At 42.3% G+C, this 19,170-nt stretch overlaps 1 protein-coding gene across 3 annotated transcripts in view; it reads right to left on the bottom strand.

Moving 5' to 3' along the window:
* ATP8A1 (ATPase phospholipid transporting 8A1) overlaps nt 1-19,170 on the bottom strand; it is a 210,606-nt gene that overhangs the window by 100,440 nt on the left and 90,996 nt on the right. For all 3 annotated transcript variants that reach the window (XM_036257326.1, XM_036257318.1, XM_036257333.1), the window contains 3 exons: nt 17,330-17,399; nt 11,182-11,266; nt 8,725-8,864 (listed from right to left, as the gene is read on the bottom strand). In XM_036257326.1, the coding sequence (XP_036113219.1) occupies nt 8,725-8,864; nt 11,182-11,266; nt 17,330-17,399 (295 nt within the window). The remainder of the gene's footprint in view (nt 1-8,724; nt 8,865-11,181; nt 11,267-17,329; nt 17,400-19,170) is intronic.

Consider the following 19,170-nt stretch of genomic DNA (forward strand, 5'->3'; position numbering starts at 1 on the left):
TGAGCTGTGGCGGTGATGTAAACACCACTGCTTTCCGAGGAGCGTGGGGTTGGCTCCGTCATTTCAAACTTCTGCTGAGTAGAGTCAGGAGAAGGTGAGGCTGGAGAAGCCGGCGGGGAAGGGAAAAGGGGGAGTCTTCGTGTTATGTTGAGGATCCCAAGGCAAAGGGCATCCCGGGAAGAAGTTTAGAAGGGGAGGGACAGAACCAGCTGTCTGTTTCAGAAGGTTCACTGGGGGCCAACTGGGGACGGAAGAAGGAAACCACAAGTCCAGGTCCGAGGCTACGGAGACCATTACTCTCTTTAGCTTTGAGATACAGAGACCCTGGGACAGGGACGTGCTGGTGGCTGGGGGACACAGTCCCTTTTCAGTGCTTCTCTCCGCTCTGTGTTCCACTGTGCGCCTCTTATGCTTTCTCCTCTCGACACCTTCTAGCGTCCAGTGAGGGGTCTCGTGTAAGAGGAGGGAACCCCAAGCCTCCTTCCTTCCAGGCGGGGCTGGGCGCCAGCACACGGAGGCTCGAGCGTCGGCAGCGGGACCGGCGCACTGGCCTGCCTCCGGAGCGCGCCGTCGGTTCATCCTTTCAAGGTCGAGAAGCAGGTTTACTCGGTGCTTTTGAGGCACCGAGACCATGTCCGAGCTCTCCCACTGGCAAGGGTGTTGCCAACAAGGCCAGGATTCACACCCCAGCTGAAGAGAACGCGGCCCTCAGAGGCGCCTGGGCGCAGCTGGCAGAACGACACATCCCCCTATGCGGCAGAGCGACCGCAGCGCTCAGCGCGGGGTACGGGCCGGGAGGCTCGACCAGGGAGGGGGAAGCGTGATTCGAGTCCTAAGGAAACCTTAAGAACAAGAAGATTCTAGAGATGAGTTGAGAGGAAACTAGGGAAAGCACATAGCCACTGTCACCTGAAAAGCCAGTAGTATGACATTACATGGAACACACAGAGGCTGCCTCCTTTACTAAGTGGATTGTCCTGAACAGCCAGTGCCTCCCCCCCCACCCCCAAGGACCCGCTAGTGACGACGCAACTACACACGGGGCCTCGTTTCCACGTCTACTCTGCTTCACACACCTTCTTCTAAACCCAGCTGGTAGAATAACATGAAACTAAAACAGAGCTGGGATTTGAATCCCTACCCTGCCAACCACTGGTATGTGTCCTTCAGCAAGTCACTTCACTTACCGAACAATTCCTCCATCAGCAAGTTAAGGCCAATGACGTGGATTTAAGAGTTGTTTTGAGGATGAAATTAGATCCGTCATCTCAAAGCTTTTTGTGTGTGTACGTGTAGCATGTTAGGAAACAATGTCGAGTACTTATTTATAATATTGCTGTGTTTTTGTGTAACATATGTTCTGTTCGTAGTAATAAATCACATACATTGCAAAATGCAAAAACAGAATTATAAAAAAGATGACCTCAAACATAAGCAGAAACAGAAGGTAAGACATCTCCTCGCTCACCCCAGTGGATTACCTTGTGTGCCCGACCTTAGAGGCCCCTGAACTAAACAATCAGCCTAAAGAGCAGAGGACATGGGGCCTAGTCAATGCTCAAAAAGTTGCAGGTCTTATTCGTAGACGAGCTGACAGACTGCAAATGTTCTTAACCAAAAGTAAAATAGGAAACTACTGGAATTTTAAACCACCGAATCACCAACTACATCATACACATTTTCGTCTAGTACATTTCACTTTTTAGTGCAAATGAAAGTGATACTGGCAGCTACTAAGAATAGAAGCGGTACTTTTATCTGAAAAAGCATTCCACGCTAATGCAGAAGTGACTGTGGACTTGGCAGTCATGCACGTTCAAGAAGAGTCATCCTGTTTTCCATTAAGTTTATATTTCTTCGGGAATCCTCTAAACCACTGGTTGCCATGTGTTGCAAAGGGCGCTAAACTGTTGTATTCAGTCACACTGAGTGTAATGGCTGATCCATATTACGCCACATCAAGGCACTCTTTAAAAGAAATACCCCCGACATGCCAATCATACTTTAGGGAGGACTAAAGAAAACAATGTAAAAACAATCACTACCTCACTGCTCGATCTTAATGCTTTACCTCAGTGCCCAGGGCACTAAGCCCTGTCTGAAATCATATTTTCAGTGTATAAGTTTACTGCCTAAAAGATGAATTTTCTGTCCTCTTCCCCTGCTGTGCTCCAGAGCCCAGAACAGACCAGCCATGTGTCTGGGCATTTGTCGAACCATATGCCTGCTCACATTCATATAAGGCAAAGCTTGAAAGACAGGTTGTGTAAATGATTGAGTCTAAATTTCTGAGGAATGCGTTCTTTAAAATCATCAGCTCCTTTTCTAACAGGTCCCTGAATGGATCCGTAGTGACAACACATGGACACCAACATCCTCAATGTGCAGAAAGCATGAACTGTATCAGTAACAGAGATGAGGCTTTCACTAATCAAAGTAGCTGCTGAGTAAATCATTTGATCGACTCCTTCGTGTATTTGTCGAACATTTATTCAGTGATGAACAGAGGCCATATAGGCTGGCATTAGAAATGCAGAAGTGAATACCACACCAAAGACAGTCCCTGCCCTCATGAAGCTTCCGTCTACTGAAGAACATACATTAACCACAAGTTACAAAATGTGTATCAAACACAGTACTGCTATCTATTCAAAGGACAGCTAGACGATGCCAAAGATACAGCTTTCTGATTCCCAGCCTGCCATGGAGATGCTGTGGGCAGGGTCCAGACCAGCACAATAAAGCGAATGTCCCAGGACAGCGAGTCACAGTGTTCGGTTTCCTAGTGCATATAAAACTTATGTTTACACTATATCGTAGTCTATTAAGTGTGCAATATAGCACGATGTCAAAAAAGACAATGTACATACCTTAATTCAAAAATACTCTATTGTTAAAAAATGCTAAACATCATCGGAGCCTCTAGTGAGTTGTAACCTTTTTGCTAGATGTTGGTGGCTGCTGACTGATCAGGCTGGTGGTTACTAAAGGTCAGGGTGGTGGTGGCCATTATTTTTTAAAATATATTTTTTATTGATTTTTTTAGAGAGATAGAGGAGGGAGAGAGATTGAAACACTGATGAGAGAGAAACATCGATTGGTTGCCTCCTGCATGCCTCCTACTGGGGATCGAGCCGGAAACCCAGGCATGTGCCCTGACTGGGATCAAACCGGGACCTCTCAGTCCACGGGACGACACTCAGTCCACTGAGCCACACCAGCTGGGCAGCAGTGGTCATTTTTTAAATAAGACAGCCATGAGGTTTGCAGAATCGACTGACCCTTCCTTTCGCTTGAACACTTAAGGGCCACTGTGGGGTTATTGTCCTAATTTCAATATTGTTGTGTCTCAGGGAATAGGGAGGACGGAGGAGAGCGAGAGAGATGGGGAACAGCCGGCCAGTGGAACAGGCAGAACACACACAACATGTACAATTAAGTTCACTGTTTATATGGGCATGGATCATGGTGCCCAAAACAATCACAACACTAACATCAAAGATCACTGATCACAGATCAGCAGAACAAATATACTAGTAAAAAATAGCCTGAAATACAGTGAGAATTACCAAAATGTGACACAGAGACACGAAGTGGACAAGTGCTGTTGGAAAAATGGCACCAATAGACTTGCTCGACACAGGGTTGCCACAAACCTTCGATTTGTAAAAAACCCAATATCCGTGAAGCTCAATAAAGGGAAGAACAGTAAATGAGGTGTGCCTGCGCTCTTAAGCTCAGAAAGGATCCTCTCCGACCCATGATCTATTAAAAAACACTTTTGCAGATAAAGTATTGGATAAGTTTTCATTTTTGAAAAACACATTCCACAGTCCATGTCGCATAACAAGAGGAAAAGGGAAGAACAATTTTATCACGAGGAAATACTGCTTCAATCACTGCCAATCTAGACAGGTGCAATATCTCACCCTGGGTTCGGTAATGCTCAGGATAAATAATTTGCGTTCATAAACATGAGAAGTGATTAACTCATAATTTATGCAATGCTAAAGATATAATTGAATTTGTCGATTGAAGCAAATAAATACAACAAAAATTTCAAAAACTATATTTACCATGAAGGCATACCTTCATATTTCATCCGGCGGTTTAATTATAGTAGCTTCCCTGATAAATAAGATTATAGCTCTCTGTACCATTCATTTCCAAAGGCACCCAGCAGCACAAGTGTGAGGTATGAGACAAAAAAAAAAATCTACGTGTCTTAGAAATATGTTGGAATAAATGTCAAGTGGCAGACCAAAGAAGGTGAGAAATTGCAAAGAAACCACTGGTACTGAAGCATAAAGCTTCATAATTTTTCTGTTACTTACTTGGTATTTTCTTGACCAAATACAAACAAATGAATGCTTCCTTTACTTTGAAGAAAATCTGAGTTTTAAAAATATAGACCAACACGATAGCTGTTTCATAATCTAAAATTACAAGTCCAAATACATAAATTATCTTTCAGAAGAATGAGGTTAAAGAAGGAAAACAGGTCAAGTATGCTGTCTGAAAACATGAGACAATTGTAAATTCTCTCAAGCTGTGACTGAGAGAGATGAAGAAGTGTTACTGTCCACACACCCAGAGAGATGCGACAATTCTCCTCAAACTGGGCTAGGGCACCTCAAGTATCTGATAGGAGTCTAATAACCCTTTTTGCATTTTAATGATCTTCTTGCTCCTGCACAATGTTGCCTTCCTAGTAATAAATGTCACCTCTTGGCCTATATTTAGTAACAGAAAAAAGACGTTTCAGTAACGTCTTGAAGTAATTCATGGCATTATTTTTTAAATTCTGAAAAGTTTGCTATGGAAATGAACTCAAACTGTACAACCTTGCAGCAGAGATGGTATTTCATCAATGAACGCACAAATCCTAAATCTTTTCATCTAACAGTGACCATCAATAGGGATAACAATATCCGGAGGACTTTCCCCACCCCTTCCCCGGTCCTCTTTGCTTAATGCATTCTAGCGCTTGGAAGTGACGAGGCGCTGAACCAAGGGACAAATGTCATTATCTTCTGGGATGTTCTTGACCTGTTTGCATAGTTTCTGAGCTATCCTAAAATTAATAGCCCTCAAGGGAATAAGGCTTTAGCTACATTTCAAAAACGGAATAACTTGTTTGAACAAACACTGGAGGGATAAGCTACAGAGCAGGGTTTCAAAGTACAACCTTAATCATATTACAAAATTTTCACTTACTTTTTGTTACATATAAAAAATACCCGTTTTCAGGAAAAGCTCAACAAAGCTTTCAAAGTTTGAATGCTTTACGATGACACTGAGGGGGGGGGAAGATGTCCATGGTCATTTTGAGAAACACATTTTCTACAAACTTCACACACAGATGGAACATTATTTGGTTTTTAAACTGCGCTCAGTGGAGCTGTGCTCATGAACCATGACATGGACAAGGTCAAGGTGGGGGGGGGGGGCAACTTGAGGCTTCTCTGCACCCCTTCCGTCTTTAACCACAGCAGCCTTACTTTGCTCTCTTATATGTAATGATTCAGGCTTTATTTTGTTTGGAAAATGGAGTGGGGAGAGACAGACAGACAGATAATAGATAGATACTGAGAACGATTTGAAAACCACTCTCTCAGTTTAAAGTTCACCATCTTATTCTACATAAAAAGTAGATTCCATCCACATTTAAAAAGATGACATAATCAGCTTGTCTCAATTAAAGCAGACCAGGAAGAAGTCACAGTGGATGAAGTGCAAGACTGTGACAGCCAAATGTAAGCCAGGGTGACGCAGCAGCAGGTCTGCGGCCTGACAGGTGGGAACCTGCCTCACTGGGTGGCCTTGGTGGCCGTCACCGCCTCCCACTGCAGGCCGAGCCCAGACGGTTTGCACAAAGCACGGAAGCTCCAGTGAAGACACGATATTCCCCTCCCCGCCCCCGGCTCCAGAAACACTAACACCATCAGGGTTGGAAAAAGCATTTTTCAGAGAAACAGTTCTCACTTGCAAAGACCCTCCCCTCCTTGTCACTGTGCCTATTTGTCCTCCTAAAAGGACCTCTGCTCCCCTTTAACTGGTAAAACCTTTTGAGGCTCATTTCAAAAGTTCCCAGCTCTCTGGATCCAGTCACCCCGCGGGTTCCTCCCACACCCTTAGGGAAGCCGTTCCCACCGCGGGGCTCCAAGAGCCACGCCCAGTGTTCCTTACATGCTCGAGCATCCCTGACAACTGACATCTGGTAACCGGCTAATCTGAATAAATGAATGAAACTATGGTTTCAAGGGTAGGGATGGATTAGGAAACTAGCCCTAATTTGAAGCAAGCTGGCTGAACAAGGGAACCTTAACCTTTCTGGGTTTTAGATGTTGCAATAAAACTTAGAGGCCATGGTTTATCACGAACTAAAGAGAAACTGGCTGTAAGTTACCTTTTCAATTTATTTGGGGTAAGAGGAAGTCATAAGGGATTCTGTATTTGTAAACTAAAAACATACACAGACACGTTAAGGATTTCCCCAGGCAACTTAAATTTCAACGTGACTCACCATCGCCATCTTCTGGTAAAAGGTTAAACATCTATTTCAAAGATGGAAATCACAAGGCTTTTAATAGATACCTCACACACACACACATATACACTCGAAGGTTAAACATCTATTTCAAAGATGGAAATCACAAGGCTTTTAATAGATACCTCACACACACACACATATACACTCACATGCGCGCACACACACACGCACAACCACCACCACCATTTAACCTATAAAATCTAATCTATAAATTCTAGTACATTCAGGTTAAAAAATAATTGGCATGTTAAACATTCAACTCCAGAATTTTCTACAGTATTTTCACATAGAAACAAAATTTAATATCTAAAATCAATTTTCAAATATTTTATTGTCCATTATTATATATGAATCCTAGCTCATTAGCATGGAGAAACAGGCTACATTATAGTAAGGCTGTGTAGAAAAGGAGACAGGAGCATTTATAAACAGGGTGAATTTGTACATTTTTACTTTGTGAAGAGTGAGAAAAACAAAAGATTCAATTCAGTACCATTAGTGCTTTATGATACGTGACTGTGGTTGGAGAGATTCAAAGAGATTATTATTTTATTTCAACACATAATATCCCAAGACATAATCATGTATAATGTCAGGGAAAAAAAGGAGCGAGTTGATTGATAACAATAAGTTGATTGATAACCAACTACGTGCACATCAAAAGCGGGGAGTGAGGGGTTGTCAGGCTGGAAGGTACCATACATGCTATCACAAGTCTCTGAGAAATAAGCAGGCTACAAAAAGAAATTCAAATATAAGGGAGACATGAGAAACAAACCAGCCCCTAGAGTGATCATTATCTACTGAAGACAGAAGGACATCTAGAGTCACAGAGAGCAACTGTCTGCAACAGAGAAAAAAACCACCTGCAATTGGAGCAAGACATTTCCCAGAGGGGAGGGCACGCGGGGAGTAGAAGGGAGAAAAGCGTTGGCTTTTACTCACCTGAAAGCAAGATCAAATAAACTGCAACTAACAGGAAGCTTGATTCTATGCAGTACAGACATGAGGACAGTTGAAGAAATTATGTAGTTAGGAAGTTATTTAATGGAAAGTTAAAGGTTAGATTGGAGAAGCTTGAGTGGCTAAGAGCATGAACCCTGGAGCCACAGTAAGAATTCTGGCCTGTCCTCTTGAGGGCTGTGTAATCTCAGCTTAATTACTTAACCTCCCTGTTGCCTTGATTTCTCCATCTATAAAATTGGGATAATGAATGGTATCTACCTCTAAAGGGTGCTATGAAGATTAAATAAGTTAAAAGGTTCAAGTGCTACACCTACCACCCAGCACACAGTAAGTACTATGTAAAAATGTTTGCTATTCTTAATTAAGGAAGCAAGATTTGCTATTTATACAGCATCGATCATAGTGCATCCATCACTTTGGGGTTGAATAGCCTTGGTTTCTTTCTTTCTTTTTTTTTTTTTTTTTAATCCTCTGCGAGGACATTTTTCCATTTTTTGTTCAGGTAGAGCGGGAGGGAGAGAGAGGAACAGAGAGAGAGAGAAACGTCGATGTGAAGGGACACATCGAGTGGCTGCCACCCGCACGACCAACCAGGGCCGGGGACAAACTGCAAGCGAGGTACATGCCCTTAGCGGGAACCGAACCCGGGTCTCTCCAGACCGCAGGCCGACACTCTAACCGCTGAGCCAAACCGGCCAGGGCGCCTTGGTTTCTTAAATAGTAAAATGAGGATATTTTTAGTTGTGAGAGAAATGATAGATGCATAAAAATGAACAATGACTGACATTTTTTATTATTAGCTACGAAATACTTATTCTATTATTTTGAATTACATATTGTGTATGTTCATTAACTAAATGCATACATGCATGTACATGTAACTTGTGTGCACGTGTACACGTCTGTGTGTGTGGGGTGCAGAAGCAATGGAAGAACTCCACGGATAAGGAGATGGCTAGACTAAACTAACTTTTCATTTCAGCTCCAAATCTGTGACATGAGTAAAGATCTACACACGGCATTCCAGAGACTTTTCAGCAAAAACTTTAACTGGTATTAGGATTTGTCAATGCTTAGACCAGAGGAGAGTCAACAGTAAGTGGTCTGTCAAGATATTATGGTTTTATTTTATTGGCCCCTGGAGTCAAGATTGAAGTTTTCTGAAAACCGCACATTCTCTATGAGCAAAAGCGTCTCCCACGTACCTTTTCGATTAGCTCGTAAGTCTCCTCGAGCTTGAGCAGCCTGTTCTGCACAGAGGTGGCCGCGCGCTGGTAGACCGCGCGCCACTCCTGGAAGTCGCTCTCCGAAATCTCAGCCACCGCAAAGCACAAAGTTCTTAACCCTGCAAAAAGGTAGCATATACCCCGCAACACCAAATAAAATTTTATTCTGAAGTCTGACACTTCCACATTTTTATTTGACAAAGTCTCATTTAGGAAACACTGCTTTAATTGCTACAATATGTTGAAGGTCGATTCAAGTATGACAGAACCTTAATGTAAAATGTGTATTAATGTTTCCCCAGCCTTTAAAATTGGCACCCTGCTTCTAATTCCCAGCTCCTTCCATCCATCCTCCATGCCTAGAGTGACTTTTTAAAAAATCCAGTTTTATCAGGGTATGTCTCTGCTTGAAATCGTTCATTTATTTCCCAGGATGAAGTCCAAACCCTAAAGTCTGGCCCATTCACCATCTATCAGTTGTTTCAACTATCAGTCTCAGCCATTCACTTCCTGCATACCAGGCTCTCTGCACATGCTGGTCACTTTTTCTCCATCCCGCTCTCTCCAACTCCCTTCCGCTGTCTGTCTTGTGTTAACTTTAAGACTTAGTTCTTAAAATCACCCCTTTAAAGCATCCTCCTCTCACCCGGACCCCCCTCTCCAGGGCAGAAATCCCCAAACACTGCTATGGTGTCAAGGTCGGTGTTGCACGATTTTTCCTGTGCATCTGTCCGTACAGACCCTCCGTATCTGTAATTGGGCACTGAGCACAGGGGCTGGCTCACCACACTGGAGGAAGAGAGAGACCCCATGAGGTCTAATGGAAGAGCCACTTCCTCTTACTGGGATATAGGGTTGTATTTATTATTGCTCTTTATCATTATAAATTTGTAGCTATAAAAAGACGTAAAGAACTGAGGAATAGTGACCAATTCCCCCCCCCCCCCAAAAAAAAACCCATCAGAAACTCCATGGGTGTCTGAGGGGATCCGCTCCCAGTGCCCAGTGCCCATCAGTTTCATATCTCACTTGGAGGCCACCTTCAGCCAGAAAAAAGTCGATAGGTTAGAACAAAGAGGAGGCAAAGCCTGTCAGCATGACAAATGCAGTTAACCGGGTTCCCGAAAAGACAAGGCCTTACTCAAGTTCATTTAACTCTCAATAACTAGGTCTCTGGTCAAATAACATATGGCCAGAGAACTTGTCAAAAACAAGAAGCAAAGAACATAGGACCAAGAGTGCCGGGAGGACTCTGCCTTCCCAGAAAGCAGTAGGGTTGTCTGTCGCCAGATCACTGAGAGAAGAACCTGAATCTCTGGGGCCATGTTAGGACATGTTTTTCTCTTTTGGAAACTTGGCTGGAGACTTCCTCTGGGGCAGCCGTGGAGAAGTGCTGTCAGACCAGGGCCGGGAAGAACGGGGAGGAGGTGGAGGCCAGGCCCATTTGAACTGTCTAGGAGCTGGTGTGCCGATCACATCTCAAGCAGAGAGGATGAAGATGCTCCACTGATCAGGAGCCTGTGCTGTCTGCTGGGTAGGTTACACCTGCCGGCCCACCTGAGGCTGCACCTGAACGCTATGGACGCGTGTCTCTCCACGCTCCCGCGGTTTTGGAGAACTGGGAGGTTATTTATGTCCTTGCTTTTCAAAGCCTAGTGCTTTGAAACATTCCTATCTTTTCACAGTTGGATTAAGAGGAAAACTAATCTGATCCAAGGTCAGGCTTGGTGGTACCAGTTCCAGCCCAAGAAGACAGGAGGGGAAGTCAGACGGGCGGTTTGATACAGCTCGGGCCACGTCATTGCCTGGTTAAGACTCTACAAATCCTTGTGTAACTGACCCTAATGTTTAACGCCTCTCCCTTTCTTTCAGGTTCTGCAGATCACCTCCCTGGACTATGCCGTTCTGTCGTGCGGATGACGTACTTCAGGGGGACAGAGAAAAGGGCCTGAGGATGTCCACCACGGCCGAGGCCTCACACAGAGGCCGGCACGCTGCAGGGGCCTAACAAGTCCTGAGTTGAAACTGAATTGAGTAACTATTTTAATAGTTACAACGGTTTATTTATTTCTTCTTTTTTTTACTCAGATTAGAATACCCAGTTCTTTGCCTCTCGTTTCTTTTCCTTCTGCATTGCTTGAGATACAAAGTAAAGTGTTTAAACTGTAACTAGTATCTGTTCTAAAAAGTGGACAGATGTGTGGGCCCTATGGCCAATACAATGAGGGGACAAAGTTCTCTTAACATTTTAATAGAGGAAAGCAAAATAAAAATAATGGGTGGGAACAGCATATAGTATAATGGAAACAATCAACATTGATCATTATCTCGCTTTAGGAATCTCTAAGTAAAACAACAACAATGATCCCACAGGGTATCAGTCATCAATGATTTAAAATTTTTTTAAATCATGCTTTATTATAATAGCACACTCACCTTCTGTCGCAAACTGCTCTAAATGTTTTAGGGTAATTTCTTTGTATTTTGAAGTCTCTGCCAGTCGGTCATAAATGACGGTGTCCTGAAAACAAACAGATGGTACACACGTCAACCAAGCATTCTGATTTCAACACGGTGATGCTTGGGACATAATTAGCAGCAAATCAGTATAAAAACAGCCAATCACTGTTAGCATTGGTCTTAAAGCATAAAATACGTCCCCCTATTAACAGTTTCCCTAATGACACTAACAAATAAGGCTTTAGTCTGAATAAATAATTCTGTTTATTTATTCCTCTGAATAAATCCGTAGTTACTCCAATGTTCAAAATCTCATATTCTATCAACACTTCACCTCCCCACATGGTGCAGGATTCCCCCCACCCCACTACTCCGGTTCTGAAGGTTGAGGTTGCCAGTTTAATTCTGGGTTGGGCTGGCTGGGTTGTGGGTTTGATCCCCAGTAGGGGGTGTGCAGCCTATCAGTGTTTCTCTCTCATCAATGTTTCTATTTCCCTCTCCCTCTCCCTTCCTCTTGCTCTAAAAAATCAATACAAACACATTAAAAAATGCTACTGTGTACCACACATCTCTAAGGGGGTTCTATGAATGCGTCCAAACTCATCACTGCCAAACCTTTTAGGGGTGAGGGCACCTTGATGGGACTGCTGACGGAAGAACAAACTTTGAAAGACACAGGTCTGAAACTACTGAGAGGGCTGGTGGGGACAGGAGAACCTTGGACACAGAGCATGGTCACAGAGCTGAGGACTTCTGGTTGTGTCACTTAGCTGTCAGGCTCAATGCACTCAGCCTGTAAATCCAGTTACCGGGTTCTCTCTAAAGTCCTTTCCGCTGTAACTGTGAGCACCACTTACGTGTCTCCAGCGTTTGCCCCTTTATAAACTGCCTATTGTTCCGTCAGTTCTTCTTTGGCTTGGGCTGAACGTTTTAAGGATTTTAGTATTTGGCCTTCATGGTTTTATTAGACCAGGAAAAAATAAATCATTTACCTGCAATTACTTTCTCAGTGGTATTCCCCATTTTGGGGTCACCAGTCTCGGGGCTGAGTTGGAAGCCGACTAATGGACGATGATTTAGAACCCTTGAGAGAAACAGAACTCGGTGACCTCAGAACAGATGGAACGTTCCCGGCCCCAATTAGGAATTTCTTTTCATTTTTCAGTGGTGGAATGGGAAGGGGGGCAAAGGAGAGGAAATGATCATTTCCCCTACGGTTCCTTTCTGAGCATGAAAGGTATAACTTACACATTTTATTCTTTCCCTCAGAGGCAAATGACATTCTCAATGAAATGAAAATAGGCCATTTTAAAACGAAGAAAATCTTTTTAAAAATCACTGTAAACAAGAGTGGTAAGAAGGCCAGGGAGAGGGAATTCTGCGACGCAGCCGCGTTCTGGAGGAAACTGGTGCTCGGAAGCCGGAGAACTTTCTGCCTTCTTTACAGTGTCGAGGGACGCGGGGACAGAATGTAACTTTCTGCAGGAATCGCATGGTGCGTTTTTAAATGACAGTCACAACTGGCCATCCTTACTTGAGAAAAATAACTACATATAGATACCTTTTCACCCAGAGTAACATTCATTTACAGTATCCTATAATCAAGTATTTGCTACATTGTTAGGAACCAAAAAAGGTGGCTTCACAGGACCAGACTTAGTATCCACTGCATCTAGAATCACAGAGCATCCTACTGGATTTACTGCTCTGGGGTCCGAGTCCGCGGCAGGTCAAAGTGGAAAATCATGCTGAGCGGATGCTGCCGGCGAAGTGTGGCAGTCAGATTAGAGTCACTTATTTATGGAAACAGCCTAGAACTTCAGGGAGAGAATTCACCTAAGAATTCACCTTAGAATATTCATTCAGAAAGTATTAGTTTTCAATGAGCTGTGCATTTTGTAAAACGTATAGTGAAAGATTCAATAACTCTTTTACTAAATATGTATTGAATGTTCCAACATACTATCCCAGTAAAATGGCATTACATTATAAAAATATTTTGCAATAGTTACCAGCATTTTACATGCTATGTTGAACTTTTTATTCTTTCAAAGGGTGAAACTTATTCCCAACAGGTAATACATGTATTACTGTGAGACATAACTTATAAACAATAAAGTTGTAAAGGCTACCAGCAGCAAAAAAAAAGTTGTTTTCCTATTCATCTTTCTAGATTGAAGTTCAATGCTTCCCTCTCCTTACCTACGGTGTGTTGCACATGGCAGGTGTTCAAAAAATGTGTTAAATGAATATTTGGAGTCATCTTCAATCATCCTAAATTTCACTTGTATGGAATACTACATTATACAATACTGTCAAATAAAGAAGGACTATACAATGAAATGCAAGAGCCAACAATAAAATGGTAGCAAGCAAAAAAAAACCGCACAAAAAAAACCAGGTCTCACAATGACTTATACAGGCACAGTAATTTATACTGAGGTTCCCTAGATGATTGTGCAGTAAATTAGCTAACCACCATTGAGGAGGCTGATCTGTTGTCAGTTTAAACAACCAGGTAGGATTGACTTGCTGCAATATGCTAGGGCCTTGTGAACTGAAGTGTTTGCCAAAGACATGAGACATGTCTGTATTTAAATATAGACCCACATTTTCCGGGTTCATGTGTGCCATTCAGAGCTGTCTGTACTTTGTGATGGTGAACTGCTAAAAAGAACTAATTTCAGATATGGTCTTTTTGCATACGGCACATTTTATTTAGGGGGGGGGCACTTAATTTGAAAATTTCAGTCACTTCATGGTCCTTAAAGCATTAGTGTGTTAAGCCAAGTTCCTGATTTCTCCCTCTGGTACGTAAGTGTTGGAGTAGAATTTTTATCTTCTTGAATAAATTAAATTTTTATTTGTGTAAGTGCGATTTTTCCTAAATTGGCTTCTATTGCAGATAAAAATTGTGTACTGGGTACTTTTCCTTTTTTTTTTTTCCATTTAAAAATTAACAAAGCAAGACAACCTCACTGCACAAATCTGGAAAAATGCAAAGATAAGTCACACACACACACACACACACAGCCACCATCTCTGTGCTATATTCTAGATGAACTTTTTTTCCCCCTCACCTGAGGATAATTTTCAGTCACAATGGGAAGGAAGGAGGGTAGAAGGGAGGAAGGGAGAGAGAGAGAGAGAAACATCGATGTGAGAGAGACACATTGATTAGTTGCCTCCCACACGAACTCCACCAGGGCTGGGGACCGAACGCAAGCGAGGTACGTGCCCTTGACTGGAATGGGACCCATGACTCTGGTTCGAGGGCCAACGCTCTAACTGCTGAGCCAACCAGCCAGGGCCAGATGAACTCTTCAGTACTGTCTTCCAATTCACTAATCCCACCCCCACTCTTACCCCTTGGACTCTATTTAATTTAGAGTTTATTCCATTTACTGACATTCTTTCTTAAATTTATTTATCATTTCCAACTTATCTTACAGGTAGCTCCATTCTCCTCTCTCCCAATTTACTTTTTATTATAAATGAAAAATAAAAATAATGATCATTTCTTTATCATGTTGAGCTCTAAACATCCTTTGTTAGACTGGTCCATACAGATGATTTCAACCAGGGTGAATCCACGCTCCCTCACGTTCTTGCTGTCTCTCAGTTTGGCTCTTGCTTTCTCCCTCTCTGCCCACATCCCAATCTACTGGGTCTCTCTGGCCCTCAGCAGAGGTTGGCATGAGCTTTGCTTAGCTTCATCCCATGACTGGGAAGCTCAATGCTTCTTAAGCGTCAAGGAGAGGAGGCTGGTTCCAGGTGCATTTTACAGGAAGCACTATTTGTCCCCCTGCCCCACAGAAACCAAACTCCAGACACTCCTCCCTGATTCCAAACCCAGGGCCTGGGACCCCCACCCCACTCAGCTCAGGACCTCATTTCAATGCACCACTTTTCTTTTCCTATTTTGCTTTTGAGCCTGGTTTTACCTTTATCTTCTCCTCATACCCGTATTCATCTCTACCATGGTTTTGGAATAGAGGTGATGCATCAAAGAAAGAACAGACGATGCCACCGTGACTGGGAGGCAGGACTGAATACTTCTTATTTGACTTAATTACTGAACAACATGCTGCGCTGTCACTACTGGTCATTCACTCTACCAAGGCATCGTCTGACTCCTCCACGCGCCTCCGAGTTTCAGTCTCCCCCCGGGACCCACTACCTTCACCTTTACTCCTCCTCTCTTTTCATGTAATGTTTTCTTCATGCGAGAGCTCATCAATCCTCTGCTTTTAGTTTGCACTTATACTTGTTAACTCCTAAATCTGTATCAGCACCCCGATTTCTTCCCCCAGGAAATCCAGGTTATCTCCACCTTATGGCCTGGAGGTGGCTCCCAACCCTCTATCGTGGAAGGGGTATTGCTTAGTAAACTCAGTTAGCCAAGGAGAAATCTGATGATAACCCCAGATCATCTCTTTCCTCATCCTCCACAGGTAATCAAGGACTAAATCCTAAATCTCTGTCCTCCCAATCCCCTCTGCCTCTGTCTTGGTTCAGACCCTTATCAACTGTTGCCTGGACTATGGGCAATAGGCTTGACTGATAAGTCTGTATGCATCTCTTTTCTGCCTTAACTCATCTTCCTAAATGGCATCAGAATAATCTAGAAAAAAAGTAAAGGTTCTTGGACAGGAAAAAACCTACGAGTTAACTCATGCCCACCTTTCCAGCCTTGCATTCTGCTAGGCCCTGACAAACTACATGGAGTTCTCAAATGTACCTCGCTGTTTCACATGTTTATACCTGTTCAGTATTTAACCATAGCCAATTAGAAAAAGTGTGTGTGTGTGTGTAGGGGGGTGCAATGAATAAAGAAGTTAATGTATGTAAACTATCTCTGTGATTATTCAGGAAGGAAGTCCAATGTTTTTATTTTGTATTCAATGCTTTAACTCCCCAAAGTTTCCAGGTAGATCACTCAAAACTAAGCCAGACAGAATGTGAGCTGGGTGTAGTAAACTGGAGACATATCATCAACCCTTCAAAGTGGAGGTCTTAAGGGCTCTCTTTATTCCCTTACACTGAAAGTTACCATTGAGATATAGATGATCTTCACAATATACCTTAATAGTGTATCCTCATCTTCTCTTTATATATATTTCCCTGACTAGTCTTAAGCTCCTGACAAGTCTTGGGTCTTATCTTCCTATCCCCAAAATCCATTTCAAAGTCTGGTAGATAAAATGTACACAAGAAATGTTAATTGTTTGAATCAACAATCAAAGGAATTCTGATTCAATTCATGAGACATCATGAAATAGTTCTACCAAATGCTTTAAAACCAAGGCATTGCAAAACACTCTCAACAGGAATTAAGTAATAATCTTGGGCTTCTTAATAAGTTCAATTTCCAAGATCCATGTAACTTTAAAGCGAGGTTGTTGATTATATTGAAAATTACAAAGTTCTAACTTGGTAAGTTATCTGACTAGTCCAAGGAGACTAGGTACCTGGAAAGGATAAGTCAGAAGGAAAATACTGACTAATTTTAAGAACAACAACAACAAAGAAAGTCTCTGGTCAGTAGATTTCTTACTTTTCAGTGAGTGGAAACATATTTTAACTAGGAAAATTAAGTTAGAATGACATATTACTGTTTCTGCCAGCTAACCTGCCAGTATACCAAAGCCAAACAATAGTTTAAAATCCTGTTATAATGTAAAATAATGCAAGACAAACAGTGATCACCACATGAAGTCATTATAGCAGCAATTCGGATCCAATTTCACCCCATTTCAATGGTCTTTAAAAAATTAAATTCAGACTTGTGTGGATCACTACATTTCTAATACAACTTAAAAATATTTTCTGTATCTAAGTGTTTTCTATCTTATTTATATAATGAAACCTCAAATATTATGTATCAAAAATTAAATTAGATAAATAACCTAGGCCAAACGTTTTCAAAGCACCAAATTTACCCAGAAGGAATTCCATCGCTCACCAGGGGAGGCCAAACACTATTACTATAAAACACCAACAAAAGTGGATGTCAGCAACTTCATGCTAAACATCTGTGTTACATTTCCATCGCAGAATGCTTAACATATACATTATAAGCCATCATAAATCAGAACTGCAAAAGACAAGAATAAAAACTTACAGCTCCTTTGCAGTACAGTCGTAACTTCCCGGATGGAGTGCGAACAATCACAGACATTCTTTTTCTGGTGCTGAAAGAAAAAGGTTTTCCACAACATGTCATCACACTGAGAATATGCATCTATGTGTTTGTCATGCCTCACATATTTTAATACTCGCACTGAAAATGTAAATTTGACCAAATTATGAGCCCTATCCTTCCACATATACAAACCACCCCCTGGGTATACATACAGTTGGGTCCCTTTGAAAGTACATTCTGTTTTTAAGGCACTGGGTTACCCATCTGCTGCCCTCGCGGAATAATTTACAGAACCGCCACCTAGAGACCTGCAGGAGTTAATACCCATCGGGTAGAGGAGCATTCTGGTTTAATGTGTTCGGATGAAAAAAAAAAGACATTTAAGCTGATATGTTTTAGGATGAATTGTATGTTGCAGCTGTTATTAAAAACAGGAATGATAATCACTTTTAAGTACATACATAAAGGCAAACACTAGCACTTTAAAATGGACTTAAGCATTCACGACCATTGATTTTCGATTACCAGCAAGCCACTGGCATCATGTAAAAAACCTAATTTATAAAGCTAAGCTAAAGAGCACAAACATTTTAACACTGTATTGGTGATACAAATAGTTCAATAAAGACTGTCAGTCAGACACAGAACATCTTTCCGAGCATCAGCAAAGAGACAGCAAATAACAATGAACAGCACAAACGTGCAGCATTGCACAGGGTGGGCCTCACTTGGTTCCGAGTGTGGAAAAGCATTCTCTCCAAAAATGAGGGGGGGGGGGAGTCTTGAGTGTCTGTGTCAATTGGCTTATCTTATAATGTGCTGCTGCTAAAACACTGAGATGAGTCCGATATAAAGTAGCAGTTAGATGTAGTGTCACAGCCAGGAGTTTCTTTCAGAAGTATCTAGAAATGTTTAGTCTTCTCTTTCTCCATCTATGTGTTGTCTGTTGCATAGTCATGTACCACATGCTGACGTTTGGTCAATGACGGACTGTACGTATGACGGTGGTCCCATTAGATTACAACGGAGCTGAAAACTCCTATCGCCTATCGAAGCCATCATGAGGCCTGAGCCGATGGTCACTCGGCTGTCTGTGGTGATGCTGGTGAAGACACACCTACTGCGCTGCCAGTCACCTACCAGCATAGCACATGCAGTGGTATACAGTGCATGACACCTGATAATGATACTAGAAGACCACGTGACTGGTTGATGCATTTGCCACACTGATTTTATAGCTGTGTTTAGTGCGCTCTTTCTACTTATTTAAAACAAGTTGGCTGTCAAACATGTCTTGCTTGTTACGCCAGCAGCAGCCTCATCCATCTCGTGTTTACTGTCTCCTGATGGTTCATTTTCTCCTGTGCTTGATTTCATCTCGTATTGTTTTGCTCCCATGGCCCCTAAGCCAATTCACACGCAGAGGAAATTACCTACTGAGGCATGTTTAGAGCATATCCTAATTGTTAAGTGACGAATGACTGTATCAGTACCTCCGATCTCACCTGTTTCTTAGGAACACATTGATTGGGCCCCTTTGTCATAACATCTGTACATTCTATCTCAGCCCTTCTTTTTTTAATTTATTGGGGTGACATTAGTTAATAAAATTATATAGGTTTCAGGGGTACGATTCTCGAATGCATCATCTGTATATTCTATTGTGTTTGCCACTGCAGTTCAAGTCTCTTTCCATCACCGTTCATCTCCCCTCTCCCTCTCCTACCTCCCCCACCCCTTTCCCTCTGGTAATCTCCATACTGTTGTCTGTGAGGTTCTTTTTCGTTCTTCTGTTTTTTTTTTTTCTTTTTTTCTTAATT

Source organism: Molossus molossus, unplaced genomic scaffold (assembly GCF_014108415.1).
Source record: "Molossus molossus isolate mMolMol1 unplaced genomic scaffold, mMolMol1.p scaffold_m16_p_1, whole genome shotgun sequence".
NCBI classification, from domain to species: Eukaryota; Metazoa; Chordata; class Mammalia; order Chiroptera; family Molossidae; genus Molossus; species Molossus molossus.